The following is a 24811-nucleotide window of genomic DNA, read 5'->3' as shown; positions in this document are numbered from 1 at the left end:
TAATAGGAATCCATTTAATTTGAATTTATTTTTTACTTGTTGAAGCAATTGTACATAAATTTTGATTTTAAATATTGCGTATTGGGATGGAATTGTAGACAAAAGGTCAAAAAAATTTGATGGCATTAAGATGTACCAAAGTTAAAAAGAATTAATTTTGACCTACTTCTTTTATCACTCATATCATACCATAGAATTGTACGAGTGAATACACGCAAGGCCTTCCCCACGCCACGCGAAAATCATATTATTACATGATGGATGGTGATGATGTTATGACAAACGGATATACATACATGCTGGAAGACATACATGACATGACGTGATGTACATAAGATGACATGGAAATAGAAGTAAAGTAACTTAAACAACATAAGTGAATAGAGAGAAGGAATAGCATTTGACTTCGTTTGAGAGGAGAGAGAGAGAGAGAGAAGAAGAGAAAAAAAGGTTAAGAAAAGAAAGAATGAAGAAAATTCAATCAGATCGAATACAATTTTGACGTCCGCAAGGACAGACACATAACACATTCCATTCCCCCTTCTCTCTTTCTCGCTCCGTTTCTCTTTCTCACTCTACCGCTTTCTCTCCCTAGATTACATACCAGCGAAGAACAGGGCACACTTGAAAGTACAAAATACGAACACCCACCCAGAACGCATAAAGATAGTCTTCTTTTCTTTTTTTTCCGTTTTGATTCAGGGAAGCTAAGTGAGATAACAACTTTTGTTTCAGTGATTGGGTTTTGAAGAAGAAGAATAAGGAGGAGTTGGAAGTAAAAGGGGAGCTAATTGTTGTGATTTTAGTTGTTGTTGTGTTATGTTGTTTTGGAGATTCTCGAAGACTATTATATATTTGTTACTGTTCATTTTCAACTTTTGGTAAGTTCGTTTATTTAAAGTTTTTGTTTTGACCCTTTTGGTGTTTTTCTCATTTGGTTGAATACCCATTATTTTTAATCACTCGTTTGTGCGTCTGGATCGTTGATTTATCCACTTTAGGACTCGATCGAGCTGTTTTACTTGTTGTTTTAGCTGTTTGGTGGTTGTTTTGAGAAGTAATTGTGTTTTGGGTGGTTAAAGTTTGTGTTTGTTGGGTTTTGGAATTGTGTTTTGGGGTTCTTGGGGTTGAAAATTTGAGCTTGTGGTGGTAAGTTTGAGGGGTTGTTTTGTGGGGTTTGTTTAATTTTGATAAATCTTTTGCGGGTCGTGAGTTTTTTTTATTTGGGTTTTGTTTTACATTTGATTGAAGTTGATTTGTTTTTATGAACCGAGAGTTCTTGTTGATAGTGTGGTTATGTTGGGATTCAGAAGCTGTACTTTGTACTGAAAGTTAAGATGTTTTTTGTTAATCGTCTGTTTGCTTGGAATGTTTTTGGTTATGGTGGATCTAAGAGTTCTTGTATCACGCAGAGTTCATGCCAAAGCTTTTCAAGTATTGCTCGCCTAGCGGAGATAGTACAACTCTAGAATGTTCAGAATCAAAGCTTGTTCCTCGGTTTTGGTTCTTTTTAGTTTGTGGCTTGTCTATGGTAAAACTCAACACCATATGCTCAGGCACAAAACATACCCTTTTCTGTGGGTGCACAACGAGGACTTGGAAGCCTATAATCTTGGATGCTTGGATGAAATGCTAATTGAGTTGAGCTCTTTGACCAGTTTTTCGCGTTTGGTTGTGTAATTTTAATTTTTGTTTGAATTCATGTCATTTTAGATATAGTTGTAGTTTTCGCTGAGTGTTTGTAGATTATTGTTATTCTCAAAAGATGGTTCCGCCAGGCCAGGCTCCAATTGGTGGTGCCCAGTCTGTTTCGCCTTCTCTTTTGCGTTCAAACTCGGGAATGTTGGGAGGTCAGGGTGGTCCTTTGCCTTCCCAGGCAGCGTTCCCATCCCTTATTTCGCCACGGACACAGTACAATAACATGAATATGCTTGGAAATGTTCCCAATGTAACTTCACTACTAAATCAGTCTTTTGGAAATGGTGGTCCAAATCCAGGGCTTTCTGGCCCTGGGAATAATCAGCGTGGAGGTATGGATAGTGGGGCTGAGTCAGATCCACTTTCAGGTGTTGGTAACGGAATGGGTTTTAATGCTCCTTCATCGTCGTTTGTATCATCGAACTTGGTGAGTCCTGGTTCATCTGGTCAAGTTCAGGGTCAGCAGTTCTCAAACCCTTCTGGTAATCAGTTGCCTGATCAACAGCAGTCGCAGCAGCTTGAACCTCAAAATTTTCAGCATGGCCAGCAACCAATGCAACAATTTTCTGCTGCTCACAACACCCAACAGGTACAGCAGCAACAACAATATCAATCGATTCGAGGATTAGCTGTTGGGCCGGTGAAGTTGGAGCCACAGGTGGGTAATGATCAACATGGACAGCAGCAGCAGCAGCAACAGTTGCAACCGTTGAGAAACCTTGGTCCAGTGAAATTGGAACCACAACAAATTCCAACAATGAGAAATCTGGCACCGGTAAAAATGGAACCACAACATTCAGATCAGTCATTGTTTTTGCATCATCATCATCAACAACAGCAGCAGCAGCAACAACAACAGCAACAGCAACAGCAGTTCCTTCACATGTCGAGGCAGTCCTCTCAGCAGGCTGTTGCCCAAATGAACCTTTTACAGCAACAAAGATACTTGCAACTACAACAACATCACCAGCAACAGCAACTCTTAAAGGCAATGCCTCAACAACGTCCCCAATTGCCACAGCCATTTCAACAGCAGAATTTGCCTATGAGATCTCCTGTGAAACCTGTATATGAACCTGGGATGTGTGCCCGGCGTCTGACACATTACATGTATCAGCAACAACATAGACCTGAAGTAAGATCTTATAAACATGATGAGTATATTTTTAGCTTATTGTGCATGGCTGTAATGGTTGCTAATTTGTCCCATTATTATGCAGGACAACAACATTGACTTTTGGAGAAAATTTGTTGCTGAGTACTTTGCTCCTAATGCTAAGAAAAAGTGGTGTGTGTCTATGTATGGAAGTGGCCGGCAAACGACTGGAGTTTTTCCTCAGGTCTGCTGCTTAAGAAATCTAGGGGATTGACTATTGCTGTTTAAGATGAATAGATGCTGTTGATCTCAGCTTAGCTGGTGTCTTTAGTATAAATGATTGAATGAGTTAATTGTTTGTATGAGTTACATGGTTGCTCCTTCTATTATCTTCTTAATGTTGTATCTGAACTTCTTCATTCTTTTTTAGTGCTTTTATTTTAATTGTCTCTAGCACATGGATCAGAATTATCTTATTTCCCCTTTTGTACTTGCTTAACAATGCCAACTGCTGGTGTATACTGTAATGATAATGGTACTCGCCAATTTTGCAGGACGTATGGCATTGTGAGATATGTAATCGCAAGCCAGGCCGTGGTTTTGGTATGCCTTTTGCCATTGTATTTTCAAAATTTTCTTTTTCCCTGCATGTTTTTGACGTTCTGGGCTTGGGAGCGTGACTTGCTCTAGTTTCTTATGTTTTCCTTATATATGTTTTGTATTTAACAGAAGCAACTGTTGAGGTTCTTCCGAGGCTTTTTAAAATCAAGTATGAAAGTGGTACTTTGGAAGAGCTTCTATATGTTGATATGCCCCGAGAATATCAGAATTCATCTGGTCAAATTGTTCTGGACTATGCAAAAGCAATACAGGAAAGTGTTTTTGAGCAACTTCGTGTTGTTCGTGATGGTCAACTTCGGATAGTTTTTTCTCCAGATCTGAAGGTACAGGATCAACTAATGACTTTTTTTTTTATGATTCTTTGTGAGTCTTTCTAACTGATATTACATTCTTCCATTTCTTATCCTAACGTTCCTTCTGCTAGATATGTTCTTGGGAGTTTTGTGCTCGGCGTCATGAAGAGCTTATCCCGCGAAGATTACTGATACCACAGGTTATTGATCAAGCTATTTCATTTTTCAAAATTTCACTTTTATCGATAAGAAGCTTTTTAATGTTTCTTTTGATTGTTGAGTGAAATATTGTTTAATTGGAGCCTCTATCATAAATTATATGTAGTTGGCTAATATGCTGGTTTGAAGTACTGATAATTTTTTCAAACTTTATAACAATCAAACGTTTTTTTTCCGTATGAAGCTTGGGAGGCATGTTCCTCTATGAATATATTATTTGGGGCAAGTTTGTTGAAACAGTTTCACATTATTATATTTAAGTCTATGCATACATTGTACTAGACTCACTTCAGCAGTTTCCATATGTTTGGCACTTTCGTCATGGCTACTTTATTACATTTACTTGGGAACAATGACAGTTTTTGGTGGTATTGATACAATGATTTACGGTGCATCTTATATATATATATGTGTGTGTGTGTGTGTGTGTATTCCTAGTTTACATTGGATGGTTAGTGAAATGAATTTAATCTCTATTTCTTTGCTTTTGGAATCACTTAATCAGGAATTATGTGTGAAGTAAGTTTTAGGATTTAAGAAATAGAATGTGTAATATCATTCATTTTCCATTTGGTCATATTATTGAAGCACCAACCCTTGCTATAACTCCAGTTCTGTAATGCCTACCTGTGTGGATTGTGTAAATGGATTGCGGTCTTTCAAAGAAAAAGGGCGTGGATGCACTACCGGTCCAATGATTAAGGGTTCAACCACTTCTTTTAAGGCTGCTAAAGAAAGTTTTTTAATGAGCTGCAAAGCAAAATGCTCCATTAATGATTTCTTTTTTGGATAATTTTTAAACTGTTTTTCCTTTTATATTGGGTTGCTTTGTCATTTCACTTATTCAGTTTTTCTTTTGTTTCTTGGATCATGCTTAATACTGGCAGGAATTGCGAATGATTATTCGAGTTCTATTGATTTTTGTATTGGATTCTGTGGATAGCATTGATATACATCTTGCCTGAGTCTGGACCCTTATTGCTTTAACAATTCAGTTGCATTTGCAATTTTGCATCCAAAGCATCCCCAATTTCTATTCACTACAATTTTAATTAAATTAGATGGTTAAAGGTTTTTACTGGATGTTCTGATGCACACGGGAATTTTATGTCATTGTCTGTTGTGCAGGTTAGTCAGCTCGGGTCTGCAGCTCAAAAATACCAGGCTGCCACTCAAAATGCATCATCTAGTTTATCTGTCCCAGAATTACAAAATAATTGTAATATGTAAGTCTATTGGTGCTTTGTTTACTTGTTTCTATAATTTATTCAAAACTCTGTGCTGTTTCTTCTGTGTTTAAGTTGAAAGTTGGAAGTTTGATCACACATGAAATTGTAATCGTCCATTTGGAAAATCTTTTTATTTTGGCACTTGTACTAGACATGTATGGCACACAATTGAAATTGAACAATCAAATTATGTTTTTGCTAACTTAATGTAATCGGTAAATTTAAACCTTGTTTTATTTGGACTTCTCTGAGCATGCTGGAAGCATTGGATAATAATTGTCATTTCTCTTCATTTATGCTATACATTTTTATATATAGACACTGAGCCGGAGAACTAGTCAGATTTAAGAGGAATTAAATATTTGGGAATGGTTCATGTTCTTAATGCACATAGAGATGATGTGACACGCTAGGAATATGGGTGGCATTCAGTGCAAGACAGCCGCAACCATGGTTTCTATCTATTGTATGTAGGAAGAGAAATTTCTCATGAACGAAATTAGGATATATTTAAGGGCTGTTGCTCATAAGTAATGGTTGATTAAAATTTTGTTTTTCTATAATGTCTGATCTGTAATAGTTTCTTATGATTATAACGAGTTTTTCTGCTTAGGTTTGTTGCATCGGCACGGCAATTGGCGAAAGCTTTAGAAGTGCCATTGGTTAATGATTTAGGATATACAAAGAGATATGTTCGATGTCTTCAGGTGATGTCCTTCATCTTTTATGGTTGATATGGCATAGTGATACCTATATTGGTCTGTATTTATTAATTTGGGTATTTTCCTCATTTTACAATACCCAGTTGTTGAGTAACAGGAGATGTATAATTTCAGTTAATTCAGTGAATTTGGGCTGGATATATGCTTTTCTGCTGCTTAGGGTGAAAATTACTCAAAATGTTTGCTTGATACTTTTTGCATATTAGTGATAAATATTTATGATATAATCAAGATAATAAATTATAAACCTTTGTTCTATTGATGAAAAAGGAAAATGTTTTTACCGTTATTAACTTTTCATGTTCGATTGTATCAATTCATTACTTAATTAACTCAGTTTCACCGCCATCATTGGTTTTTCCTAACTTTTATCTTTTATAAGATGTGGTAGAATTGATTGGGCAGAAGAGTTGTTGTAAAATTACTTCATTTGAAGAACTATATTACGAAAGTCTGTTTGCTGCCTTATTGATTGTTTTGTCACTTGATGGGCATGTTACAGATATCAGAAGTGGTTAATAGTATGAAAGACTTGATTGACTACAGTCGAGAGACAGGGACTGGACCTATGGGTAAGAATTGAAAAAACTACGTCATCATTATTGTTTTTTTTCCCTTTTTTATCTGTTTACGTTTTTTGCTGGATGTGTAGTGGTGAGAAGGTAGTTAGAGAATCTTTAAAGCCTCTTCATTCACCTACCCTTGATTCATATAATAGTAATTGTGATGTGTTGGATGTTGCTTCACTACTTATAGTGCTAATAAGAAGCTATAGAAAGGGGTGCTTTCTCCATCTAGTTGCATGGAAATTTTTTCTACCCCATCATGGTTTTTTTACGAGTAATATAAAGAAATAAATAATTCTGTGACTTCAATACTGGATAAGTTTTAGTTTTACATTTATTTGGTCTCAAGACAATTTCAGGATATATCAAGCATCATGTGGTTTGATTCTTTGCAGAGAGCTTGGCTAAGTTCCCCCGACGAACAAGTGCTTCTTCTGGGTTTCACAGTCAAACACAACAGCCTGAGGATCAGTTACAGCAACAGCAATCAGTGGCCCCTAACTCAAATGGCGATCAGAGCTCTGTCCAGGCCAGTGCAATGCAAGTTGCTGGTAGCAATGGTGTGGCTAGTGTAAATAACTCACTCAACCCTGCATCTGCATCCACCTCGGCCAGCACTATTGTTGGACTTCTTCACCAAAATTCTATGAACTCTCGACAGCAAAGTACTATGAATAATGCAAGCAGTCCTTATGGTGGAAGTTCAGTACAGATTCCATCGCCTGGATCTTCTAATACTATTGCCCAGGCACAAAACCCTTCTCCATTCCAATCACCAACACCTTCCTCATCTAACAATCCCCCGCAAACATCTCACAATGCCTTAACCGCTGCCAATCACATGAGTTCTGCAAGTTCACCAGCCAATATCTCAGTGCAACAGCCAGCTCTTTCTACTGAGACTGACCCGAGTGACTCCCAAAGTGCTGTCCATAAAATCATACACGAAATGATAATGTGCAGCCAACTTAATGGTGGTGGTGGCATGGTTGGTGTTGGTTCAATGGGAAATGACGTTAAAAATGTTAATGGGATTTTACCAACAGGTAACAATACAGTTCTCAACACTGGTAATGGCTTGGTGGGAAATGGGACAATCAACAATAATTCAGGTATTGGGAGTGCCGGATTTGGCAACATGGGTGGCGGACTTGGGCAGTCTGCAATGGTTAATGGAATCAGAAATGCAATGGGTAATAACTCCATGATGAACGGGAGGGTAGGCATGACAACAATGCCTCCGCGAGATCAAAGCATGAATCATCAACAGCAGGATTTGGGGAACCAGCTACTTAGTGGTCTTGGAGCTGTTAATGGTTTTAATAATCTCCAATTTGATTGGAAACCGTCACCATAAAAGGATCTACTGGAAAAATGATGCTTTGGGGTTGTTGATTATGGCTGCTTATGCAGCAGCAGCCGGCATGAGAAAGAGAATCAGAATCGGCAAATTTGCTTGGCAGGTGGCCCTTTGCAGATCACAACGAACGGTACATGACATAATAGTTAAGGGCATCCATTCTCTCCCACTTTGTACTAATTCGAAAAAGTAAAACATACAGCATAGTGTTTTATCAATGAAATGTTAAGTCATCCTGAGTTGCTTCAATTCTTCTAATTGTTTTTCCTGATTTATGGTTCAATAGTCACATAATTCCACTAACAATCTTTGGGATGGGAATTCAAGAAACAGGGTCAACTGTGTTTCTGGTAGTGGTGGAGCTTGTGCTTTTCTTCTTCAATTATTCCCTCTCAGTCTTTTGTAAACTAGGGAGTGTATTTTCTGGCTTTGTCTGGGAGCTCTATCAGTATACTATTACTTTCCTCGTCTCTTTCTTTTAGTGCTAATATTTTTAAGATTTCTTCCCCTTCTCTCTGTATCAGTATCACTACTCTTTTTCAATCACATAATCAAATATTCATTCAATTGCTTCATAAATTTCTTTAAAACTGTTATCCATCATATCTATGCTTAATGGAACTGTAGCCTTAAAGAGGGTTATGTTTGTCCCTTACAATGAATGATTCTTTCATAATGTTTTGGTCTTTAGCACCTTGTTAACATCTAACTTTAAGTCAAACTGAGAAGGTAGACATGACTACCACCTATTCACTATGTTTTCAATATAATAATAAAATTGTAAATGAGAGAAACCCTAGAATTTCTCGGTTTGCTGTTTACTTGAATAAAAAACAAAAACCCCCTTCAACATTACAATTACATATCACAAAAAGACTAGTTAATTTATTTCAATTCTCCGTTCTTTTATACATTATGCAGTAGCAACTACGACATAGCATATAAATCAACCTCTTCACCATTTAACTAACCCGTGAACCCTTCATCTATTTGACTTTGAGAAACTAGGAATCAATACTTAATTTAGGGAATAATGCCAAAACGTTTACAATTCAAGTCCAATTTTTTTAATCGTACCCATCTCGCTTGAGCTGCATAGACATTGGGTTTGGCTTGCTAAAATGGCAAATGAAGATGTGAATTTGATCCCACTAAATACACAGAAATTATCATCAAGAAAATGAACTCATAACAGTATTTACATATTCAAGAGAAGAAACTCCTGCACTTGGGAATGAATGATAACTTACATTAATGTTATTCATACAACCTTATAAAAGGGTTTTCATAATTTTCAATTCTCTAGATATTTTTCTATAGTTGCAGACAAAGTGGTCTTGGGCACAGCTCCAATAACACTCTCTTTCTTCTCTCCATTTTTGAAGAAGAGCACAGTGGGAATGCTCCTAATGCCATATTGAGTTGCAATATTTGGACAGTCATCAGTGTTGAGCTTGAAACAAGAAATCTTTCCTGCATATTCTTTGGCTAATTCATCGATAACTGGCGCTATCATTCTGCATGGTCCGCACCAAGGCGCCCAAAACTCCACAAGAACTGGATTAGCACTTGCTATTACCTGGTTTTCCCAGCTTGAATCTGTCACCACTTGAACTGCATGCAAACACACCAACACCAACAAATATATGTAAAGATGTTCATTTTTTTTTTCTTTTTTAAAAAAAATGAATGATGTTATGGGAAAAATAATATTTACCTTCATCCACAGCTTCACGAGCTTTGCAAACAATCAAGGGTTTTCTGGTTGTGGTTCTGAGGGAATGAGTGGGAGATGAGGGTGGTGAAGTGAATGATAAATTGGATTTATTAAATCCTTTACTGGTTGGAATATGAAGCTTTTCTATGGATGAAAATGGTTGGCAACATTGCACCACACCAGCTCTAGTAGTAGTATACATTGTGTTAACTTGAAAACACTTCTCCAAAGCCATTCTTGTCTTTCTTTCTTTTGTAGAGACTAAAATACTTGTGAATTTCTGTTCACAATTGATATTGAAGTTTCGATAGGGTGTGAATACTAGTTAGTAGAAGAAGATGTGGCCTTGGTGTTTTAGGTTTTTTCTCTTTCTTTCAAATTCGTGTTGTTTGGATTTTCTGATTTTGACGAGTGGATATGGTCTCAAAATCTGTGAGGTTGTGAAAGTGCACAAATTCATGTGGTTCATAATGTACTAGTGAACTTTCTTATGGAGAAAAATCTAAAGGAACAAATATAGTCTTGGATGCAAGATTTTTCTTCGCCATAACCTTCTGATCCATTATGCGCTTGTGATCCAATGTATTTAAAGCAGGCCTTTCCTATGTATTGCTCGGCTTTAACCCATGACTTTTCTAATCAATTTTATAAATACTCATTAAATAAAGTTGATTGAAAATACAGGAATAACTCCACATTTCTACAAATTCCCAGCCCTTGTGAACTAAAGTTAAGTACAAATTCTTTTTATATCATAGTGTTTATAATTTTTGCCAGTCTAAAATTCTACATGCGAGTTTGCTGACATCCCAAATAAAACCACCTCAAAAAAGTGTAGAGAAAACTCTATGCAGACATTGCTCACCCCTACAATGCCAAAATGAGTCCATATCAAAATGAATAGTCCTTCAAATCTGATTTTGAGTCATCCATTTCCATGTCAGCCAAGCACTCTTCTGCAGTGAGGGGAGGGAGTTGCCGGGTCTTGCGTTTAAGGTTGTGCTTGTGCCATTCACTCTTAAAGTGATCCCTATACTGCTTGGCATCGCCCACATAAGCATTGCATGTGCTACACTTGTTTTGCTTTACATCCCCTAGAGTTTGTTTCTCAATCCTCTCGCTCAGTTGTTGCACAGCATCAGCAGGTGCCTTGGGTTGGTGTGGTGGAACATCCTCGTGATCATCGTAATGATCCACACTTGTATCCCCTTCTGCATGCACAGACACTGCGAGGATTTCCAACCTGCCCTGCAGACTCCTCAGTAGAGCATCACAATCTCGATAGAGACCAGGTTCCAGTTCACACGTCTGCACAGCAATGAAATTTAAAAGATTTAACTCCACAAAAATAAAAGATTAACCATCATGTGTGTATTTGGCCACACAAAGCTTATCAAAGGGGCATCAAACACATAATATCTTAGAAAATTGGACAAAAAATAAAGTGAAAGTCAATACACAATAGAGAGTTTCAACAAAAATAGGGTGATCAATTATTACTGCATCAAGTAACCAAAAGATCAACTTTCCTAATTTGGAAAAAAAAAATTGAAAATTCAAAAAATTAAATTAAAAATAATAGTGCTCAATAATTACACAAGACTTTTTATGGTTCTAAAGGCAGAAAAATAATACTAACTAGACAACTGCTAACCAATCATCCAGCCAGCTAATATGCCTTAGTCCTTCTGAACAAAGGCTGAGTATAGCAGCAACTAGAGTTATAGTAGAGCATGTCAACACAGATCTCTACTTTCATGTCTCAACACCAGGCATCCTCAATGTTTATTTATGACTATGTCCTTTTGAGATGATAGAGAACAATAAGGGTGAACTATATGTAACATGTACTTAGAAGTTTCAGCACTTGTCACGCGCAAAATTATCTGATTTTCCAATTTAAGCTTCAAAATTTATGACAATTGGACTTCTATGATAATGCATATATTTAGCAGCATCCTCTTATTCTTTCTCAAAATAGTTTGTGAGCGTCAACTAAACTGTAATATGAAGTAGATGTAGCACAAGAGCAGAGTAGTTCCAGAAATTTGTTCTCTAATCATATCAAAACTTCTACCTTCATGTAAAGTAGTGTTTATTCCAGAAGATGGATTTAAACCACCCTGTTCTTCATCTATTCTTTACATGTATAGATAATTTATTCAACTACCATGTGCATAAACTGTATTTCAAAATTTCAACAAGCACCTTGCTTCAAGCAAATTACGATAAGACTTCATGTGAAGGTGACAATGGTTAAATCTAGGGGTGGGCGGGTCTGGGTACCTACCCAAAATCAAAGGAACTGGAACCGGAACCGACCGGTTCCTTTGATTTGGAACCAGAACCGGAACTGTTCCGGTTCCTAAAAACTTGGAACCGGAACCTGTAACCGGGTACCCTGAAAAATATCATTTACCCTCCTTTAAAAAAAAAGACAAATAAACCCTTATAAAATTACATTTACACCCCTAACAATTAAGTTAAAAACATTAAATAATATATTTGCTTATATTTAATTGATGTTTGATGTTTGATGCTTCATTATAGGTATTTAATTGTTTGTTTTCACAGATAATAAATATTTAAAAGCTATTATTCAACGTAAATACCTTAATATATATTAATTTCTTAATTAAGTAATAAGTGAAACTTAAATATTACTAAAAATATTTTTTAAAAACTGATCTTTTAATGAAAATTAATAAGACTTTTGATACTAAGATAAAAGAACCAAAATTTTCCTATATATTTATATAATATGTAAAATATCAAAAAGCCTCCCATCTGCAAAATGTTGAAAAAAACCCCTATTCTTTAATATTATATCATTTTGGTCCCGGTTCTGGTTCCTTTGATTTGGAACTGGAACCGGAACCACACAGTATCGGTTCAATTTTTTTTGAAACCGGAACCTACCCTATTACGGCCGGTTCCAGGTAGGAACCGGAACCGACACCTGGGTACCCGTCAGTTCCGGTTCTACCCTAAAATTTTGCCCACCCCCAGTTAAATCAAAACTGTCATTGTTAGCAACACAATGTACTTCATAAATATGGAAAAACACTTACAATAGACAGCTGACTTCCAGATTCATCTTTCGAGACAATGCTAGCATTCCATGCATTCAGTTTCTCCATAAGCGAAGAAGAATTTTGTCCTGGAAGCGTGAGTCGTACTCTCATTGGAGATCGTTTTATTGGAAAATGTTTCTGAAGCTCACGGATGACTTCTAATGCCTGCATAAGACATACTATCAACCAGAGAACTAAAAGCGTGAAGTATATCTTCCACATCAATTCCACAAACAGTAATTTTACATTTGTCAAAAATCATTACAGTTGCATATAAACCAGCCATTCTTAAGCTATTTAAGTTTGGCTTGTCTAGTGGCTTATCTCAACTCGTTCATTTGTACCACAACCACAACCCCAAGCTCAAGCTTTCTTAATAAGAATTCATTAGCCCGACCTATATACAACAGTTGAATGCCATCAATGCTAATTGCTAAGTTATATGCTTATTTCTTTTGGGTAATACATAATTAACAGTCAACTAAAGGCATTCAGTCTGTTACACTAGACTGTTGGCATTGGCAAAAGAAGCTATAAACTGCATAAGTTAATTTATAGGAGTGAGGACACATTAACAAAACCATTGACGCATTTTCTTTTATCACCTATAAATCCCCAATCTTTCTTATGAGTTCACTGAAATTTAAATCTAGGAATAGGATTATCACTGAATTCTACAATCTTGGTACTTAGGAAACTCGTGGGCAGGTGGACTCAGAAAAATTCGAACCATTTATCACATGGTTTAAACCAAAGGCTTTAACCACTCAGCCAAAACCTTAGGGAAAACGATGGTCCACTATAATCTAGAAGCTGCAATATAATTCAAAATCACAGAAGAAAAAAAAAAAAAAAAGGGACTATCTACAACTACAATAGAACATGAAATTTTCACTAATTTTCAAAAGGTTACATCAAATTTTAGATAGACGTATAGCCAAACGAACCATTTCACCTGCTTCTTCGAACTGCTATTAGGATCAACAGCAAAATGAATTTCATGCATAAGCCGCTCAATCATACTGATAGTGTAAGGGCGATTAGTTTCAGAATTAATGGTCTTCTGCATAACAATTGTTGCAATATCCCGAAACTGATTCGATAACTGAGATTCCCTCTCCTTCCCAGCGACTTGAAGCTCCCCTTTATCCAAAATCTACAATCACAAAGCATAATTTCACTCACAGTCCAATAAAACGAACTAAAAATATTAATGAAGTAATTTTCAATTCACCGACCTCCAAACAGATTTTACTCTGATCATCAGTACCGAAGGCCGCAATCAAATCTTTGGACTTGGCAAGAATTCCTTTTGAGACATTTGAATAAACAGTCTGTGACTGCAACACTTCATCCAAATCTTTCTCCCTGTTTTAATACGAAATCTCGTAAAACATTTATGTTGATTTAACAAGAAACAATTAATTAAAGAAAGAAAGAAAGAGAGAGAGAGAGAGAGAGTTGAGAGAAATTACACGCCGGAACGCCAAGAGAGGACCTTGTTCTTGTAGCAAGCGATTTCGAAGCGAATCCCGTGCTTCTTCAGACGAACTACCGCCACGTTCGTCAGTCTCTTTTGCCCTATCGGCTGTACTATCTTCGACATTTTTCTTTAACCTTCTATTCGGAGAAGCGAAGAGAAGACTAAGGAATAAAATTGTTTTATATTTTATTTTAAAATGACCACCCTTACCCATCCTGTTTTATTAAATAACCAATATAACCATTTTCTGTTCTGAAAGACTATAATACCCCCAATCTTATTTGTAAAGGACGACTCAATCATAGCTCTCTATAGTCTATAACACCTAAGCATAATTCAATTTCAAACATTATTTTTTATTATAATTTTTCTTAATTTGATACCCCTTTATTAGTCTTATGTAACAATCTAAGTTTGAAATGTTTTTTCTTCATGTTTTGTTTATAAAACCACGTAAACTTCACAATCAAAATATAAAAATTAAGTTACTTTATGAATCGTGTGGACTCTACTTGTCAATCGTAATAATTTAATATGACTCTTTTATTAATATTATAATAAAATAAAATTTTAACCTTATACATTATTTATCTACATTATAAATCTTATATATTTATTTTCTTGTTACCCTAATGGTATTTATAATAAAATGAATGAAAAAACGATACAATATCAAGACCTTTAACCCTTTAGTAGAATAACTATAATGACATGTTTTATTCTTTGTGGTGCGGTAAACTCTAGAACCAGAACCAGGGGGTATTTTGATCTTTTTAATTGAATGGTTATTTTATTAGACTTATGAAACTGTATTTTTATGGTTATTTATTTAAAAAAAGTATAAAAATACATGAACAAACGCAACGCTTTACTCTTTCAACTCTGGTGTTTGTCATAACTCATGGGTCATGGGCTCCTTACCTCTCTTTGTAAATGGGCCAATCTTGGCCTGTACCTCTCTTTGTAAGGGTTTTCTGAATTCGGATTCTCCAACTCCTGAGGCTCCTCTGTTTTCTCGTTGCTCAGTCCCGATCAGAAACAAAATTCCTGAAAAAAAATAAAGAAAAAGAGAAAAAAATGCTGTCTCCAAAGCAAAAGAGTGAAGCTGAAGGTGAAGCTTCAGAGCAAGATAGTTCAAACGACGGCCGTGCCGGTTTCTTCAATATATATGGACCTCAAGTACTCTCTCTTGCTCTCTTATTTTCATCATCATTTTAATTAAAACTTAAATAAACAAAACTGAATTGATACGATCACATGATATCATTGGCAGGCGAAATCAGAAGTTGTTTTCAAGATGCCTGAAGCTAATTCTACCCTGAACTTGCAAGTAAGTGCGTTTGTATTTCGTTAATTTGATAAATTAATCAAGTAATAATTTACTGCTAATGCATTTTATTATGTTTGGTTTATTTATTTACTTTTTATTCTCAGGACGTTCAAGGCCTTGTAACTTGGGTTCTTGCTGAAGGATTCATGCCCTCCTGGGTATTCATTAAGGTGAAAATGATAAAAAGAAGGAAAAAAAAATTCTCTTATTATTTTTCTTTTAATGTGTTGTATATGTGCATAAGTAATCCATATTAGTTTAATGTAGAAGTAACCCACATTAGTTTTAATAGTGCGTTGTTTATTTGTTTTGCAGAACAAACCGTTGATTCCAAAAGTAGTCATGCTTTACCTGCCGGGCCTGGATGCTTCTTTGTACTTATCACAGTCCAAACTACTTACTGGTTTTAAAGAATTCTGTGGCAATCCGAGGGCACTTTTAGCCCTTAGGTTAGTTAATGGTTTCTTTTCCTCAGTTTATCCATCGTGGGGCAGGATTCTTATGCCTTTTTTTTTTCTTTTTTCTTTTTTGGTTGGTTTTCTGTTTAGTTGTGTAGCAGATAGTATGCAGACAATAGACTCACTGCTAACATGCAAGTTGAAAAGAAAGAGAAATGAGCTTGATTCAATGAAGAAATCTACCCAGACATCAGAACAAGGTTTTATTGATTGTCTGTTTTAAAAACTTAATTCATTATGATGAACATTCTAATTATTAACTAGTCTGATAATTATATCCAAAAGATTTGCCTCCTTGTTTAGATTAGCCTGCACATCTTTCAGTGATTTTGGTAATTTTCATGATGCAAAAGGAGGGTCTACAAGTTGTTGCTTACTCATTGGAAGTGCCATAGTTTCTGTCCTTTGATATTCCTGTATGGCTAGAATCCTCTTGTTGGTAATGGATCTGGACATCTGGTAGCCCTTTTCTCTTTGGACTGAAATCTCAGCACATTGACTGCGTGAGTTGATAAATATGTGTGGGAGTAAGAGTACAAAGCATTGAATATAAATTATTGATGAACATTTTAGAAAGATTGAGAAGAGAGAATCTTAAGCACCTTTCCCTAAAGATCTGTTCCTGTTTAAGTTGTTTAAAAAATTATGACTTATGAAGTTTTGGGTTTTCTGGTCTGATATGCATAGTCCCTCTCAAAGTTGAGCCGATCTTCCATTTATACTGTGATTATGGTCTATATAGTGTTATATCTCATGAATTCTCCCACATTTTATTTAGAAATCTTTATAAGTTTTGCTTCTTTAAGTGTTTTGTACATTTATAATATTTTTGTTATAGATGTTGTTTTGGAGTGCGAATTAACAATCTTGGGTTTTTCTTCTCATATTTTTCAACCTTTAGTATAGGGTTTTATTCCCTTTTAAACCTTTTGTAAACTTCCATAACAAGCCTGCATGGGTGTATGGAGTGTTTTATATGAAGTTATCCTTTCATTGGTGTTAAATATGTGCATTATATCATTTGGGGATGCAATATTATGGATTCTTTATGGCCTGTAATAATACTCTATAATGTAGTTATATAACAGCATCATTATGCAAACAATTGTACTACAGTTACGGATAATCCATCTTCTGTGGAACTCTTGAAAGATCTACCATTCCCCATTACATATTATACACTGATGGCAAAAGAATTGGAAGAGAATGGATATTGTCTCAATCAACCAGGTGAGAAGAATTATTCCGTGTTGATTTGTCGCTTAAAATATTTCTTCATGTTTGAATTTTGTTATTTCGTGATTCTTTGTTTAATTTTGTGCAGGCTTTCTATCTACTACTCCTGCTCCTTTGGGATCTTCTCCCTACGAAATATTGGCGCTTGACTGTGAGATGGTAAGTCCATCAATGTTATTTGGACTTATAAATAATGTTTAATGTTTGATTAGATATTAAAAGAAAATGTTCAAATGTTTATTTCTGTGAATTTGGATCATTGACCTGAACTCCTCACTTCCCTCCTTCCTAGAAAAAGAAAAAAGAAACTACACTTCATGTATCTTTTCAAAGTAGAATAATCATTGCTAGATGTAGTGAGTTTTAACTTCAGATAGATGAACTCTTCAGTAAATGCAGTTTGGTCTCCTAAGGATAATGTATTTTGCTCATCAAGATGTACTTTGTGTTTCAGAGTCTGTTTGGTTATCCCTTGGAAGTTAACTTTTGAATTTGTTTGCTTTTCTACCTTTAGAAGGGCTATTAAGACGTCATTAATATTACTTCAGATTTGAATAATTTGGAGGAATCTATATCAAGCCCATGGTTGCAAATTCTTTTTTATTTGAATCATTTCTTTAGTTTCTAATTGTTTTTTTGTCTGATTATTGATGTTTGGTCCTAAAAAAGCTTTATTGCTTAGCTTATATTTCACTTGTATACTCACTTCATCGAGGTCATCTATTTTTTGTTGTTAACCTTTTCTTCTTCTTCTTCTTCTTCTCCTTTTTTTTGCTTGTTCAGTGTGTCACAAATGAGGGTTTTGAGCTCACAAGAATAACACTAGTGGATATGAAAGGCCAGGTATGCACTTCTTTCTTTTTCACTTATTTTGCCGAAGATAGTCGCATTTAGGTGGTATTTTGTTGATATTAACTTCTCTTTTTGGAATGTAAAGTGTATATTGGAACCTTTATAATTATTTAAATTTTGCTCTACATGTATGTTTTTGCAACTGACTCTGCATGATTTTTCACAGGTTGTTTTAGACAAATTGGTTAAACCTTCAAATGCCATTGTGGATTACAACACCAGGTAAATATTGGTTACATGTATTGTTAGACCAGTAGTGGAATTTTTCTCATTGGATCTTGAAAATAAATTTATGAAATTTTCTTACTTTTCAATGTTGTACATCAATCCAAAAATGTAGCTCAAGGTAAAATGTTAATGATTCCTTATGGTTGGGCTGAAATGTCGGGTTTTTTCAAATTTTGTTGTTTTATATCATTGTTGTCATTATATATAAGTGATATCAATATTCTCTCCTCTTTCTCTTTTCCTGTCAGATAAGTTGTTTTGCTATTTTCTATTAATGAAATAGTTAACAATCATCATTATGGGTTTCACAGGTTTAGTGGAATTACATGCGAGATGTTGAGTGGAGTAACTACAAGTCTTAAAGATATCCAGGTTCATAACTTAGATGTTTCTCTTTCACTTTATGCTCATTGGTTACCCATGGTTGAGTGCTTTAGCTGCTTCGTGGATCAATGACAATGTCATGTTGTAATATTCGTATGTCATTTATTTACAGTTGCTTCCTATATTCAGGAAGAATTTCTAAAGCTGGTTTACAAAGAGACCATTCTAGTTGGGCATTCCTTGGAGAATGACTTATTAGCTTTGAAGATTTCCCATGGTTCGGTGATTGATACTGCAGTACTATACAAACACCCAAGGGGTGGATCTTTTAAAACTGCTCTTAGAGTTCTTGCCAAGAGATTTCTTTCTAGGGAGATACAACAGTCAGGAACTGGACATGACAGTATTGAAGATGCAAGAGCTACTATGGAGCTGGCACTTTTGAAGATCAGAAATGGCAAGTGACTTGTTGAATTTATATTAAAACACATCAGTTGTGGCATGCTGATGTACCATGCCCCCAGATCTCTAAAAATCATATGAACTTATAAAAAACAATTCATATTAGATATTTTCATGGGCTTAACACAGACATGCATGTCAAATATTTGAAACAAATGATAGGTTCCCGCTATAATTAATACTTTTGATAGCAAGCTTGGTGGCAATTTTATGGCCCTTAAACAGTGAGAGACAGAATTTGAATTTAAAGGCACAGATAGAATTTGAAACTTTAAAAAAGTATTGAAATATATCTCTTTGGCTAAGAAGTGTATCATTTGATTCTATGTGTTTCTCAATGCTGGTTCTTGATTTAAATATAATTCTAATTATCACCTATGCATTTGGCCCTTTTTTAGGACCTGATTTTGGTTCTCCTCCATCATTTATGCGGAGAAAGCTTCTTACGGTTTTGAGTGAGTGTGGAAAAACTTCCTCTCTTATTGACGATGTTTCAGTAGTCAAGAGGTATGCTTCTGAGTCATCCCATGCAATGCCGGTGTCTTCTGATGATGAAGCTCTTTTAAAGGCTAGAAAGGAGGTAAATTATATAATTTACTGTATATTTTTATCTTCCCCCTGTTTAGTAACTGCCATATACTTAATAGTTTATTTGCTTAAATTTATCATTTTAGGTGAAGAACGATCGGGTACAATTTGTCTGGACTCAGTTCTCAGAATTATATTCGTATTTCAAGAAACAAGTAGAGGATGAAGCAAATCTGAACGGAAAACTTGCAGAGATGATATCATTGGTTACATGCGATAAGAAGCCTGCTAACACGAAAGACATTAAAAGTGGTGTTTCATCTGAATTGAAGGAAATTCTAACCCGTACGGATGCCAGAGTTCGTAGTCTCTGTGCTGCATTACCCACTAATACTATGCTTATAATTTGCTCTGGACATGGAGACACTGCTATTGTCCAAAGGTACATTTCTCTTGTTCACATACTATGCTATATCTCTTTGTCTGCATCTAACCTTGTGCATATATTTCACAATAAACTTTAAAGGATGACAGCTTAGCTGATAAATATGCATAAGATGAAACTTGATGTCATCTTTTTTGATATGGGGGTCAACTAAAATAGTCACAAGTTTGAATTAGAAGCCCGTCTAATTATTAAGCTTTTCAATGCCACTGAATTCGTTTCATCTTTGTTGTGTGTTCTTTTGTGCATGAATGAAGAGTAAGGAAAATGCTCAGAGAGCAGAGTGAAACGTCATTGTGCCGCGAGAAGATTGTTAAGGTATTGGAAGAGCTTCAGGCTCAAGCTGAAGTTGCATTGTGTTTTGTTGGCGTGAAGCATTGAGTATACATGGATGGCGCTGATACAACTATCAAGCGTTTACAGTTTTGATGTATAACAGTTATTATTTAAATGTATTTTATGAAGTGAAGTATTGTTATTCAATGGAAATTTTATGCAGTTCTATTCGCTTCTGTTGTTTATTCATTTTCTTCCCTCCGGAGAGGGTGCTGGAGCATCTACTACTTTTCTGAGAGATTTGAGTGTAATCCGGATTCCAGCTTCTGAAGCATTAACGATTGAAACCCAGAAAAGGCGATTAGGTGAATAAGAGGATTAACACAAATTTCATGACGAATTTTGATTGAAAGACCTGTTCATGCCTTTGGATTGTTAGTTGAATTAATCTTACATTGGGGACAATAATTATATCTTTTACATGTTGGTGAAGTGGAATTAAGTTGCATGGAGTTTGGCTATAGTGGGATTTGAACTAACAAGTTCTGGTTCAACTTTACTGTATTCACCAAAATAAATAAATAATCATAAAATAACATGGATAGAAGAAGAGATTATTAAAGAAAGATAATTAGGAAACTCTAATCATCCTTAAGATTTTACACTGGATAACATAAAAAGTTAATTATCACACAAAATTATAGTTACAACTAGCAAACAACAAATCGTTTAGCCAAATGCTGCAAAAGTACTTGTAAACCAAAATCTGCTTGTTAGGTCCACGCTGAAGCAACAATCAAGCTTTTGTCTTCCCATCCGAAATGAAGCAGACCCATTTCCTCCTTCATCCTGTACCTGTCACAGTATTCCTTTATCAGTTTCTGAATCATGTCCTTCACATTTGAACTCATTGGGCGTGAAGTGAAGCCGGCCATTGTCATCCTTGCTCTCCATTTCCCTGCAACCTCATACCGCTCTATTCGCTCCTCTCCCTCACATGCAACGATGTTTACTATATCGCGTGCTAGGCATTGTCGTTCAACGTTCATCCTGTCCTGACTCTCCCTTGGGAGAGTTACATCAAGAGACTCAAACACGGCAGAGTAGTAATTGTAGGCTTCCATAAACCTTGGGAAAAAGGGGGCGGTGTTTGTGTTCACATCTTGTTCAACAACAGTTACAAGTTTTGGATTCAGGCTCTTGACCATCCGGAGAAGCTGGTCACGCTGATTTACTGTTGAAACACTCTCATCAGGCATGTGGTGAAGCTGAAATGCGAAGTTTACTACAAGTGCTTCACCAGGCCTATGGTCCAGCATTGATGGAGTCACAAATGAAGTCTTTGAGGGCACTGCATGAAACTTGAATGGTACTCCCAGTGCTTCTGCTAGCTTCTCAAGTCTTAGTCCAATAATTTGAAGGCCCCCAACAGAACGTTGAACTGACTCTGGGTCATCAACCCCAGTTAATCTCAAGAGGGGTCGCTTACCAGGCCGAGAAGCAATAGTTTGTATCAGTGTTATGTATTGGCTACCTTGATTAATGTCAAAATCTATTATATGAACTCTCTTTTCATCTTTAAAGGCCTCAATTATCGCACCATTTGCAGCCATAAATCCAAATTTAAAACAAGGGCACACCTCAAAGAGGATCTGCATGGCTGCAAGCCTGTCAGAAGAAGGGGGCTCTTTGCATTTTAGAGATTTATAGAGAAACTTGCCAGAAGCAGCCATGCGAGCCGCAAGACCTTCCACCATGTAGGCTGCGATTCTCTGAGGAGGATCCCCTTGAATTGAGACCATCTGCCGGAGCTCCTTTATAATGGCTGTTGCTTCCTCAATGTTTCCTTCTGAAAGTGCAGCTGCACAATCTATAAGCAACTGCTTGGGTGTCCGAGGAGTTATTTGTGATACTTCTTTGCTGCTGCAGATGCTGCTAAGGTTAGAATCTGTGGATGAAGACTCTTTCGGTGAGTCACGGAAGGGCACATTCTGGACGGGATCGGACCATTCACCATCAATTTCCATGCTTTGACCAGCAGCAAGCATTTCATTATCATCAAGGAGTGCTCTCTCCAGTTCTTCAAGCTTTAATCTCATCGTATCCTCATCATATTCTATTGGAACTGGGCTTTGACTTTCCAAGTAATCTACTTCAAAATTGGATTGATAGGCGTCATGTCTCATTGACATACAAGAACTGCTCAAAGGTTTTTGAGCGGCCATGGGGAAACTTGAGCCAACTCTTAGCTGGTAAGAAGAGGCACCCTGTGGGTTTAAGGAATTACCTGACACTGCCGAACTTGACGGATGAATGAGTTCTTCTGTTGGGGAGTCAAGGATGTACTTCTCATAACTCTCACTGCTATAAGAATCTGTTGTGTACATCATCTTATGGTTATCAGGGCTGAATGCCGGAGTAGACAAGGCAGAGCTGTCACTGCTCCCCTTCAGCGAATATAACTTTCTACATGATGTGGAAGATGGCTCAGCAGAACTAACTAAAGACATGGTTATCCTTCAACTTGTTCAGCTTTCAATGTTGTACCATAAAACTTTGTCCTGCCACACATACTATCACATAAGTTTTTCTGTACAATCTATTTCAACTGAGGATAGCATCAAATACTTGTAATAGCTTCCTTTTCTGGTTTGTGAAGCAGTAAAAAAACATCCGGGATTAGCTAGTCCATTTGAAATTTCCTTGGATGTTTTAAGGATGCCAACATTCAGCCAGAGTAAACAAAGAAGAAAAACAGTTTTGCCGACCTGAATGGCAGGAACAATACAAAAAACAAATTGACAGGTATCTGTGTGTGTTTTTGTTCAGCGGGGGAGGTTGTAAGACATAGGGAGAGAGTTTCATTTACTAGCGATCAATTATTTGTGAGCTTAAGAATTTGTTCAAGTACTGTCAAAAACCTGGAAACTGCAAGAACTATAAGCATCCGACTATAGAGATTTAAATTCAAAAAGTAAGCTTCAAAAAGAAAACCAGTGATGAATATTAACCGCTTGAAAATAGTATGAACAATTTAAGTCCATGATTAATCATGGATTAATTGATGAGATAAAGCATGTGGAAGCCTCCATTAGAGATTGAACACATCCATTAGAAACCCCATGAATGGTAACAAAAGATCTTCTCAGAAGACACCATAGTACAGCAAAATTCAAACCTTTCTAAGCTTAGAACATAAGAGAAACATTCACTTGCAAGGAGATCGATGCCACTGCCAACCCAAAGATCACATAACATAGTTTCAATACAATTAAGCTCATCATGGAAGAAGAAAAACAAGGAACAAAAAAATCATTTAAACAAAGAAAAAATTAAAGGAACTAAGACTCATACCTGATGCAGAAGAATAAAAGACCACAAAAAGAAACAGCAAAGATCTTTAAGTAGTGAAATCCTGCAATTCAGTAGAACCCCATATGAAGATGAACCTCAGAATTATCTAGAAAGAGAAAAAACACATAGTCTTTGACCTTGTATTAGAGTTATTAAAGACAATCTCATCACAAAGCAAAAGGATTACTTTATGGTATCTTTCCATTAAAAAAAAACCCCTTAGATTGTGAGGTTAGGTATGGTTGAAAAACAACAAACCAAATGCCAAAACATAAAACAAAGGAAGAAAGCAGCCTCAACACAACACAACACAAAACCAAAACCAATTACTTGGACAAACAAATAATAAACAAGTAGATAAAGAAAGAAACCAACCTGACCCAGATAAGAAAAAACCATTTTTATAATATTAAAATAATAGTTAGTTGAGATTACTTGAGCTACCCAATTGCAAGAATCTGAACGGATCAAAATTCCAAAGACTTGATAACAAAGTTACAAAACACAAACCATTATCAAATAGAAAATCTAAACTTCTGGAATCTGATAAAACTTGAGAAACTTACCCAAATAATTATATTTTATTGTGAAATTTTCTCTCAGCTTCTTCAACAAATCAAGTTTGAGTTGAAGTTTCTTTTACTTCTGCGCTCGGTCTGTTTGCATGTTTATAATTATACCAACTTGTCTGACTAGAGTTTGTTTGACAGAAAAATGTCATGATATGGTGTGAATATGATCCAGGTGTAATTTTTTATGGGTGTAATCATTTTATCACCCCTCACTACCATTGATTTTGTTGACCAATTTACTTTTACGTGGACGCTCCCACGGTTTAGTGAGAGAAAAAGGAGTGAACGACAGATGGAGGGTGGTGATTGAAAGTGGTGTTAAAGTTGTAATGGTGGTGAGTGACGTCGGATGAACGTAAGGGGAAGAGAAGGGAGGTGTTATCATTTGTGGGTGTGGAAATGGAACAATGTTTGAGAAAGTCAAAGGGTATTGTTTTGTAGGTCCATTTTTCTGTTAAAGGATATATTAGGGTGTTATTATTTCTATTTTCTCTCTTTTGCGTGTTCTCTCATTTTCCAAAAGCGTGTATGCTTGCAAAGACGAATGTACCCCTAATATATCCATAGTGGAGAAGTTCTACTCTTACTAGGGGTGTGCAAAAAATTTTGGAAATTGGAGCGAACCGGAAAATCAAACTGAAACCAAACTAGAAATCTGATCGGTTTTG

The 24811-nt window shown here is 36.1% G+C and overlaps 5 protein-coding genes across 10 annotated transcripts; 2 read left to right on the top strand and 3 right to left on the bottom strand.

Annotated features, from left to right (window-relative positions):
* The first annotated feature begins 418 nt into the window (after window positions 1-418).
* LOC116106393 (transcriptional corepressor SEUSS) lies at window positions 419-8053 on the top strand. The gene is made up of 10 exons (XM_031392763.1): window positions 419-881; window positions 1413-2833; window positions 2919-3038; window positions 3349-3397; window positions 3524-3738; window positions 3840-3908; window positions 5056-5153; window positions 5770-5863; window positions 6381-6450; window positions 6840-8053. Exons 2-10 carry the CDS (start codon window positions 1766-1768, stop codon window positions 7799-7801), a joined length of 2745 nt encoding a protein of 914 aa, XP_031248623.1. The 5' UTR covers window positions 419-881; window positions 1413-1765; the 3' UTR covers window positions 7802-8053.
* A 917-nt stretch (window positions 8054-8970) lies between these two features.
* LOC116106364 (thioredoxin M-type, chloroplastic-like) lies at window positions 8971-9927 on the bottom strand. Its single transcript, XM_031392720.1, has 2 exons — window positions 9522-9927; window positions 8971-9418 (listed from the first exon to the last, which is right to left on the bottom strand). The coding sequence occupies exons 1-2, from the start codon at window positions 9754-9756 to the stop codon at window positions 9099-9101; spliced, it is 555 nt and encodes a 184-aa protein (XP_031248580.1). The 5' UTR covers window positions 9757-9927; the 3' UTR covers window positions 8971-9098.
* Window positions 9928-10141: 214 nt separating this feature from the next.
* On the bottom strand, window positions 10142-14252 carry LOC116106363 (ribosome maturation protein SBDS). Its single transcript, XM_031392719.1, has 5 exons — window positions 14071-14252; window positions 13834-13963; window positions 13551-13751; window positions 12593-12760; window positions 10142-10829 (listed from the first exon to the last, which is right to left on the bottom strand). The coding sequence occupies exons 1-5, from the start codon at window positions 14199-14201 to the stop codon at window positions 10413-10415; spliced, it is 1047 nt and encodes a 348-aa protein (XP_031248579.1). The 5' UTR covers window positions 14202-14252; the 3' UTR covers window positions 10142-10412.
* Window positions 14253-14977: 725 nt separating this feature from the next.
* On the top strand, window positions 14978-20453 carry LOC116106359 (small RNA degrading nuclease 5). The gene is made up of 14 exons (XM_031392715.1): window positions 14978-15257; window positions 15352-15408; window positions 15513-15578; window positions 15724-15857; window positions 15957-16066; window positions 16983-17096; window positions 17191-17261; window positions 17886-17945; window positions 18121-18176; window positions 18494-18554; window positions 18696-18963; window positions 19367-19548; window positions 19643-19938; window positions 20199-20453. Exons 1-14 carry the CDS (start codon window positions 15156-15158, stop codon window positions 20320-20322), a joined length of 1701 nt encoding a protein of 566 aa, XP_031248575.1. The 5' UTR covers window positions 14978-15155; the 3' UTR covers window positions 20323-20453.
* A 384-nt stretch (window positions 20454-20837) lies between these two features.
* On the bottom strand, window positions 20838-24275 carry LOC116106317 (scarecrow-like protein 1). 6 transcript variants are annotated; one of them, XM_031392672.1, is made up of 3 exons: window positions 24138-24275; window positions 23572-23632; window positions 20838-22778 (listed from the first exon to the last, which is right to left on the bottom strand). In XM_031392672.1, the coding sequence occupies exon 3, from the start codon at window positions 22725-22727 to the stop codon at window positions 20991-20993; it is 1737 nt and encodes a 578-aa protein (XP_031248532.1). In that variant the 5' UTR covers window positions 22728-22778; window positions 23572-23632; window positions 24138-24275; the 3' UTR covers window positions 20838-20990. The 6 variants fall into 6 exon arrangements, with proteins under 6 accessions (XP_031248532.1, XP_031248535.1, XP_031248534.1 ...); XM_031392675.1 differs by having other exon boundaries at window positions 20838-22773; XM_031392674.1 differs by lacking the exon at window positions 24138-24275 and adding an exon at window positions 23759-23859.
* Window positions 24276-24811: the final 536 nt, after the last annotated feature.

This window comes from Pistacia vera, unplaced genomic scaffold (assembly GCF_008641045.1).
Source record: "Pistacia vera cultivar Batoury unplaced genomic scaffold, PisVer_v2 Contig512, whole genome shotgun sequence".
NCBI classification, from domain to species: domain Eukaryota; kingdom Viridiplantae; phylum Streptophyta; class Magnoliopsida; order Sapindales; family Anacardiaceae; genus Pistacia; species Pistacia vera.
The sequence above is the reverse complement of the archived record's forward strand: the minus strand, read 5'-3'. Positions and strand labels throughout refer to the sequence as shown.